Source organism: Equus quagga, chromosome 8 (assembly GCF_021613505.1).
Source record: "Equus quagga isolate Etosha38 chromosome 8, UCLA_HA_Equagga_1.0, whole genome shotgun sequence".
In the NCBI taxonomy this organism is placed as follows: domain Eukaryota; kingdom Metazoa; phylum Chordata; class Mammalia; order Perissodactyla; family Equidae; genus Equus; species Equus quagga.
The window spans coordinates 28,909,154-28,918,054 of record NC_060274.1 but is presented as its reverse complement, the minus strand read 5'-3'; the positions used below and the strand labels follow the sequence as shown (position 1 = coordinate 28,918,054).

The 8,901-nt window shown below is 48.0% G+C and overlaps 2 protein-coding genes across 2 annotated transcripts in view; one reads left to right on the top strand and one right to left on the bottom strand.

The window, feature by feature from the left end:
• Window positions 1-3,086: 3,086 nt before the first annotated feature.
• TMEM60 (transmembrane protein 60) lies at window positions 3,087-3,482 on the bottom strand. Its single transcript, XM_046668909.1, has one exon. It carries the CDS (start codon window positions 3,480-3,482, stop codon window positions 3,087-3,089), a length of 396 nt encoding a protein of 131 aa, XP_046524865.1.
• A 4,247-nt stretch (window positions 3,483-7,729) lies between these two features.
• Window positions 7,730-8,901, top strand: part of PHTF2 (putative homeodomain transcription factor 2) — a 118,892-nt gene continuing 117,720 nt past the window's right edge. Inside the window, exon 1 of the mRNA XM_046669569.1 lies at window positions 7,730-7,849. The gene's annotated coding sequence lies outside the window, so the exon portion shown is untranslated. The remainder of the gene's footprint in view (window positions 7,850-8,901) is intronic.

Below are 8,901 nucleotides of genomic sequence, written 5' to 3'. Positions count from 1 at the left end.
TAAAAGTTATTTTGTTCACAAGTTGCTTTTATTCAGAGTTTTTGATAAATCCTTTGCTCAGACCAGATTAAGTTACTTCTTGTTCATGCTGACCTGGAAAATAGTGGCTTCACTAAGAACTGTTCATGTTTTAAGTTTTTTTCTTAAGACAGAGTGTATTAGTTCTTTTTGTAAGCACCATTAGTAAACATCTCTGTATTATAAAGGAAGTATCCTATAACTAAAAACAAACCTAGGAAGGTACATTACTGCCACACTCATTGTTTATGCATTGTTCCATTAGTTTTGCTTTTTCCAGCTGTGAGCACGATTTCTGTCTTTTCTGTCCTTCATTACTTAATGTTTTAAATGTATCCCAACTACTGAGGCTGTGATACTGTGATTTATAATAAGAAATACATACCTGGTCTTCGACCTGTTCCTGGCACAGGAACTTAACACCCTTGGAATTTCCTAAGTGATAAGTGTGATAAAGCTATCTTTAGGGTCTATGTTAATGAGATGACTTTTGGAAAGCTCCTAGGTAACCAGAGGAGGCAACCACGTGATTAAAGGGTTGGTGCTTTCAGCACCTCCCCACCCGTCCCCAGAGGAGAGGGGCTGGGGACTGAGTTCAATCACCCGTGGCCAGTGATTTAGTTAATCATGCCTAAGTAATCAAGCCTCCATAAGATCCCAAAGGACACGGTTCCTAGAGCTTCCAGGGTGAGGACCAAAGGGACGGGGGAAGAGCGGTGTGCCCAGAGAGCGTGGAAGCTCCGCACCCCTTCCCCATACCTTGCCCTGGGCATTTCTTCCATCTGGATGTTCCTGGGTTCCGTCCTTTTATAATGAACCTGTAATCTAGTAAGTAAAATGTTTCTGTGTTCTGTGAGCTGCTCTAGCAAATTAATCACACCCAAGACGGGGCTGCGGGGACCTCCCATCTATAGCCGGTTGGTCAGAAGCACAGGTGATCGTCTGGCTCTTCAGTTGGTGTCTGAAGTTGAGCTGGGGGCAGTCTTCCGGGACTGAACTCGACCTGTGGGATCTGGTGCTATCTCCAGGTAATGAGTGTCAGAACTGAGTGAATTCTTTGGTGGTGTGATGGAAAAACCCCACATCTGAATTAGTGGCAGAGCTGGGGAGGCACAGGCTAATAACTTAGTGTGCTGTTTCAAGTTGTTTACTTAGCGTGGCAGGACCCCAAATTGAGTCAGAATTCTACTTTCTGGGAAACTTTCAGATACTATTACAACTGATTGATCCTCACGTAGAAACAGGTTGCTTACTGTGGCCTTTTACATAGAGTTCTTACCCAATTTCTCTCTCCTTTCCTTGGAGACCTGTCCCACCTCTCCTCTTAGCAATCTCCCACAGAAATTCTGCTCTTGCGCATTTTATGGCCTAGCTCAGGGGTCAGCAAACTACCGCCCACGGGGCATATGGAGACTGCGGCCTGTTTGTTGTGTGGCCTGTGAAGCAAGAATGGTTTTTAATAGTTTTAAATGGTTGAAACAAAAATCAAAAGAATGACATTTTGTGGTATGTGGAAATTATATGAAATCTAAATTTCATAGTCCATAAATAGTTTTATTGGAACATTGCCCTCACCTATGGCTGTTTTCTAGCCACACAAAGTGAGCTGAGTAGTTGTGACAGAAACCATATGGCCCACACAGCTTAAAATATTTGCTGTATAGCCTTTTACCGAAAAATTCTCCTGACTCCTAGCCTAGCGGATAGTTCGCATGTGGTGCCGTCCCTTTTCCTTTTCCCTGTGAGAGATTATACTTAGATAATACTTGCATTCCCGAACCACAAAATCCTCCCGCCTGGTTCCCCATAGAGATGAAAGCTTTCCTTTACTTTGAATCTATTTAATGACAGATTCCAGAGACCACATAGTCTCAATCAAATTAAGAATATCTGATTAAGTCTGGGACATTATGTTCCCCATGGTAACTGTCCTTCTCAATCCTATTTTTAGATACCCAAAATACTAATATATACCAATTAAAAGACAGGAAAACATTTGTAATTGACCAATTTTTATTTATTTACCCTAGCTCTGCAGTTTCAAACAAGGAGTAAACGCTGGATTAACTGGTGGTGGTGCGGCTGAAACTTTATCGTATTTACCTTTACAATGGAGAACTAGACCGAAATGCTATACTCCAGCAATCCTCTCGAGTGTTAGCAGCCAGGAATCTCTTTCTTGTTTGTTAGATATTTTTAAAACAAACAAATACCACTTTGTGTTCCTCCCAAAGCTGTTGGAGCCATATAGGGCGAGGACGGTCACTCTGTTTTCGGGTTGTGAGACACCTAAGTCTCCTTGGGATTCTCCTACGTCGCACCATCTGTGCTTCACTGGAAGTGGGCAAGTACCTTCGTAGGGTGATCTGTAATTTCTCAAGCCAGGACGCTGCCAGGAGTGAAAGGGACATTAACTGCCTGAGACCCTAGGACAACGGGCATGAACTGGGCCTGTCCTGACCTCACCAGGATGTAGGGTTCCCCTCACTTTAGGAAGAGGCAAACTTCTGCTCTGTTTTAAGATGCCACTTCTAGTTCATTTGTCACAAACAGGAGACAGAAGCAACAATGAACTCAGCCTAGATAAAAATCTGTCAAACTCTCAGATTCTTTCTGGATGTAAACGTGAAGTGGCACCCCTAAATATTTCAGTAACTAGGTTTTTTCCTTCATAATTTAGAAGCACAAATGATCATTTACTTTGCTCATAATGGGACCACGATATGTCAAATTTCTACCCAAACATGTAGATTAAAGGCTTCGTACTTACTTTAAATATTGGCCACATTATTTACAACAGATTATTCAAGAGTCAAGTAGAAAAATAAGATCTGAAACAAACTTTATTTATATAGGGATAACAAAGATACTAATAACTCAAATATTGAATAATTAAGCTTTGGGTTGACTAGAAGTCCATGATTGACTGAGACTGTGTTACGGCAGCAGTATAAAACTCCATTTGGTATTTTTCTTAATTCTCTGGTATTCTTCAAGCTTGCAAAGATTTGGAACACTTTAACGATAGCTTGTTGAACAGCAATAAAATGCGACAATGTCCTTAGAAGTCAGTCTCTCACAAAAAAGACATTATAGCCAAGCTCTATCAAGGCCCCAGCCAGTAAGGCCCAGAGAGGAATGAAGACATAGGAAAGGTTCATGGTAGTAAACTGCTCCAGTTTAGCACAGAGTGCGAGGCAGAAGGCTAATTTCAGTAACATCGCAATGAGGTACCAGGCTTTTTTTTTAATATTGTGTGATCCATGTCGAGGGTCAAAGCCAGACTTACATCGCCCAGCCATCTTCACAATCAGCATGACAAGCAGTATCGTGTCAAATATCCAGACTGGGATAAATATGAGGAACCAGTTCCAGGGCGCCTTCTCATCCAGCTTCAACACCAGCATGATCAAGAAGAGCAATGTGAAAAGCCAGGTGAGCAGGACTCTCTGAGCCAAGGACATTCTCATTTAAACAGTTTAGAGAGGCTGCTGCAGAGTCGAAAAAAGGGAAATAGACCCTAAGAGAAGGAAAAAAAGTCAAGATTATTTTGATACCAGAAAAAAAAATTATCACTTCCATTCCTGGTGAACAAAGCTGGCTCTTTCCCACTCACAGATTTCCTAATTTTGAAAACATTCTACCATTCTGTCAAAACCTTTAAATGTGTAGCCATCTTTGACAACGTTATATCCATCATTCCTTACAGCCCATGACAAAACAAGTAAAACTGTTAGTATATCCTCTGGGTCTAGCTCTATTCGGAATGGCTAAGAACAAGGTTCCTCCTCATTGCCATAATTCAGGTCCAGGCACTCGTGACTTTATTCCTGCACCTCAGAGATGTTCTTGACCTCTTCTGAACATTTGCACATCTATAAATTTTCATTCAATTTCAAGGAGTACTGAGAAAAAGCATTCAAATTCAAAGTGGTGAAAAAGGAGGAGGTGGTATTAAGCCAAGAGAGGAGAGTTTCAATAAAGAGGGAATGGTTAGTAAAAATGGCTAAGACATTAAGTAGGGGCTTGCCCTGTGGCTGAGTGGTTACATTCCCTCGCTGTGCTTTGGTGGCCCACAGTTCTGCTGGTTCAGATCCTGGGCGCAGACCTAACACTGCTCATCAAGCCATGCTGAGACGGCATCCCACACAGCACAACCAGAAGGACCTACAACTAGAATATACAACTATATACTGGGGGGCTTTGGGGAAAAGAAGAAGAAAAAAAGGAGATTGGCAACAGATGTTAGCTCAGGTGTGAATCTAAAAACAAAATTAAGTATAATTAAGTTTGTAAAGATATCATTGGGCTAAATGATACAGAACACACTGATAACACTAGATTTTCACATAGTTTAATCTATGGGTCTTTTAGTTTTAAATTTTCTCATAAAAATTCTAATGAATACCTGTTTTCTTAGTCTAAGATTTTTTCTTTTTAGTAATACTCATTTTTTTTGGTTTGTGGTATACATCTTGATTTTTTTACTGCTTGGTATCCAATAATCAAGACCACTTAATAAACTTTTGATGTTTTGTCATTATTAGATGCCAAATTAGTCAATAATTGGGTTCTTATATCCCTATTCTGTCTTACTGATCTATATTTCTGTTTTGCATTAGTACTATATGACTATTACTGGATATGTTCTCATATCTGCAAGGCCTAGTACCTACCCACTGTTTTCTTTTCCATAATATTTTCCACTATTTTCCCCTTTCATTTTTTCAATGCTAAAATCACTTTTTTTTTTTTGAGGAAGATTAGCCCTGAGCTAACATCTGCTGCCAATCCTCCTCTTTTTGCTGAGGAAGACTGGCCCTGAGCTAACATCTGTACCCATCTTCCTCTACTTTACATGTGGGATGCCTACCATAGCATGGCTTGCCAAGCAGTGCCATGTCCGCACCCAGGATCCTGGGCCACCAAAGCAGAACATGCGCACTTAACCGCTGCACCACCAGGCTGGCCCCTAAAATCTCTAATTCTTGAAAACGTGGAATTTGGGGGCCAGCCCCGGGGCCAAGTGGTTAGGTTCCCGTGCTCGGCTTCCGAGGCCCAGGGTTTCGCGGTTCCGATCCTGGGTGCCGACACGGCACTGCTCATCAGGCCACGCTGAGGCAGTGTCCCACATGCCACAACTAGAAGGGCCCACAACTAAAAATACACAACCATGTACTGGGGCACTTTTGGGAGAAAAAGGAAAAATTTTAAAAATCTTAAAAAAAAAAACCTTAGGATTTTGATTCGGAGTGCATTAATTATACTCAGGTATAAGCATTTATTTAATCTTCACAATAAGTTTACAGTATGTGCTATACTCATCCAAGTTTTTTGTATCAACCTTGTGACCATTTGAAAAAGGGTAAGCAGAATGGGAAAGTGGAAGCCAGACTGCATGGAGTTGGATGAGGAGTTAATAGACGATAATAAATCTAAACAGCTGACAACATTTTATTCCCTTGAAACATCTGGAGAAGACGAAAGATAACCTATACAATGGGACTGAGAAAGGGTCAAGAAGAAATTTTCAGTGAAGGAGGAATCTAAGTATGATTATAAACTGAGGGAAATAAGCCACTGCAGAACGACAGACTGGAGAGGAGAGAGGACACTTGAGAGCAGGAGAAAGAAGATCAGGTGATGTGGATGATGACAAAAGCAGGGATGGCAGAGCAAAAACGCAGGAAGGTAAGATTAAGGACGTGGTACAGAAACTGGCTGCATGAATCAAATGGCCCAGACTAGCATGTTTAATCATATTTTAGAACTAACCTTGATGTTCTCTGGTAACGTCTCTACTACTTTCCACAGTGGGTGGCTATCATGGTGCAAGAGTAAATACCTCTTCTACAGCAAGAGTGATGGAGGAGTCTTCTAACTCCGGTCTTTCCCCTTATTCCTATCTGCTTGCACACGCAATGGGTTACCTAGCTGGCAGGTGCTTCCTACCGCAGCCGGAAAAGCAAATGCTTTTGCTCCCAGGAAGGCGTTTCCTGCGCTGGTCTCCTTTGTGGGCCAGAAGCCGCCATAGCGGGATGTAGGACTGACTTTGGAAGAAGTGAGGGGTTTGTGCTGATTAATCACTACGGATGGATTTCCTCATATAAATTAAGTTTGCTCAATCCCCATCTCCAATCTGGTCATTCTGGTGAACCTTTAAATAAAGTTTACAATAATACATTCGCTTATACATAACTTTGCCACCAGCCGTTGGATGTCAAGCTTCATTTTTTCTCACAGGGGACTGAGTAGCAACTGGTCATAGGAAAGGCAGCTGCACTTAACACAGGCACTTTAGGACTGCAGGTGGAAAGGGTGCAAAGAACACAGTCTGTGGTTACAAGTTTTATCACGTGGGACGCAACACTGTCTGTATGCGCCTGTTCTAGAATGCTCTCCACCAGGAAGCACTCTTCTGGTATCGAAATGACACTTGAAAGACTGCGGATGACAGGCTACAATGATGACAGACGACCCCAATTTTATCAATTTCTTAATAAACCTCGACTAACTGAAGCAATCGTATTCGTCTCCTACTGCTACTCTTCCTTCCCCCTCAAGGGAGGGGTTTGCAGACTGCAAAGCAGAAATCTGCTCAGCTAAAACGTTTGCCATTCGAGGTGGTTATTTCTGGTACCTGGATGACAGATAGACATTAGTTCATACGCTTCCTCGCCCATCCATCACAACCTTCTGCGGTGTCCCCAGGTGGAAATCTAAGGGTCCTGCCCCCCAGCGCCAGCGTCCCGGCACCGGCCGTGTGCGGGCTCGTGCACCTGTCCCTGGGGCTCCCCAGGCCACCCCCATGTCCCCTCTCCCGCTCCCGCCAGGACCTGAGCGTGCAGTCTCCTCACCCGCAGCACCGAGCCCCTCTAGAGAGCCAGCCACCTTCCCAAGGCGCCTCCGCACCGGCTCGGCCAACTGGGCATCCTTCGAAGGACCGGCATCCCGCGGGCAGCGTCCCCAGCTCGCGGGCCTGCTCGTCCCTACAACTTCAGGACGTCCCCGAGCGGTCCTCCCCTTCGCCCTCCGGCGCCGCGGGCCCAGGACGCGAGGCGGGCACGGCCCGGCCCCCCGTGCGCACAGGAGCGGGGCCGGGAGCAGCCGTGCGCCCCGGGCCGACCGTGCGCGGCTGCGCGGGGCGCTCGGGGGCGCCGGGCCCGACTCACCTGCAGCGCCGCCGGCCGGGGAGCGGCGGGCGCGGCGATCAGGGCATCCGCCGGTCCGGGGCCTCGGCCTCCTCCGCGCTTCTCCCCCATCAAACCCAGAGGCCGTCACATGATCCCCAAGACGCGCCCGGTCCCGCCTCTCCGAACGGCCGAGCAGAGCCCCCCGGTTCCCCTCCGGCCGCGCCCACATCCGGGGCAGGGCCTCCCGCCCCCAGGGCTGCCCCATAGGCGGAGCGGACGCCAATCTGGGCTCCGACGCCCCGTTCCCTGCGGTGATTGGGCCATTCGGTCGGCGGTGCAAACCAACCGACCTTGGCTCGGGCTCGGGTTTGTCAAAGAGCGGCGATAAAGACCGCCCCTGGGCCCGCCTCCCAGCGGCTATAGGCCAGGCGGAAAGTCAGTCTAAGCTCAGCCCGGAGCGGCCGCCGCCCATTGGGCGCACGGCTGCCAATTAGTCAGGCCGCGCCCCCGGGCCCCGCCCCCCGCGGCCGCCCGCCCGCCCGCCGCGCGGAGACTGCGGCTCCGGCGCAAACTCGGGCCGGAGAGGGGCCGGGCGTGGGCCCCGCAGGAGAGCTCGCGGCCGCTCGGCGTGGCTCCCGGGCTCCGGCGTGGCTCGCGCGCCCTCGGGCCGCCTCCCCGCGCGTGGCGCGCGCCCTGCGGTAAGAGCCGCGTGCGGTCGCCGGCTTCGGCCGGCATCCCGAGGATGCGGCAGGACCAGGGAGGAGCCGGCGGGTGGGATGGAGGCGCGGGCCCGGCGCGGACGGTGCCTTCCCCGGCACCTGCCATCCTCCGGCCGGCGGTCCCCGCACCGGGATGGGGCCGGGCTCCGGAGCCCGCCGCCGCCGCCCCTTCCTGCGCCGCCTCCCCTGGCGCCGCGCTGGGGGGGCGTCGGTCCGGGAGGGCGCGCGGGGGCCGGCGAGGGGGTCAGCGGGCGGCCGGAGGGGCGGGCTCGGGCGGCGGGGAGGGGGCTGCGGGGGGCGCCGTCCGCGGCCGCCGAGCGGGCCTCGCGGGGTCCCGTCTGGGGACAATGCCGCCCGCCCGGGGCGCCCACCGCCTCCCGTCTCATCCACCCGGAGTGACAGCCCGAGCCTGGCATTGTCCCTCGGACTCCTGGCTTTCTGACTCGACACCCCCCCTGTTTAACTTTGAGGCTCATTCGGTCACTCATCTATCACCCTTTTTATTTTTAGCCTGGCCAAAAAGGAAAAAAAAAAAAAAAAGGAACTGCTTTATATCAGCATATACTGACTAGGAAAGTGCAGAATCTGGAGCAATTTATCAATCTCAGTATCTGCCTACCGAGTAACTTTTAAATTCGTGGTGAATGTATTCAATGCTTTGTGATGTACGCTTGCTCTCTTTGTCAATGGTAGATCCTGCTTGGCTAGAAATTATTTTGTTCTTTGTGGTAGTTTGATTTTTCTACTTTTTGATTCGCTTTAACCAGCTGGACATTTTGAGGTTTTTCTTTCTTTTTTTTTCTTTGCCGTCTGAGACTTTGGCTATAGCCTTTGTATTTGCTCTTGTTTTGGGAGACTATTTCTTCAAAATTTGTTTTCTCCAAAACTGAACTTTTTCATAACGTCTTTAAAGTTGGAAGGGGGAATTCTGAGAATTGGGACATTATGCACTTTAGCCTAAAGAGCCTTAAAACAGCATAACAATTTGAAATCCTCACTTTTTGGAGTAAAGGTTGCTAAGTGTAAGAGAA

Excerpts from the sequence above, each read along its gene's own strand:
- TMEM60 (XM_046668909.1), bottom strand. The coding sequence starts at position 3,482 with ATGTCCTTGGCTCAGAGAGTCCTGCTCACCTGGCTTTTCACATTGCTC.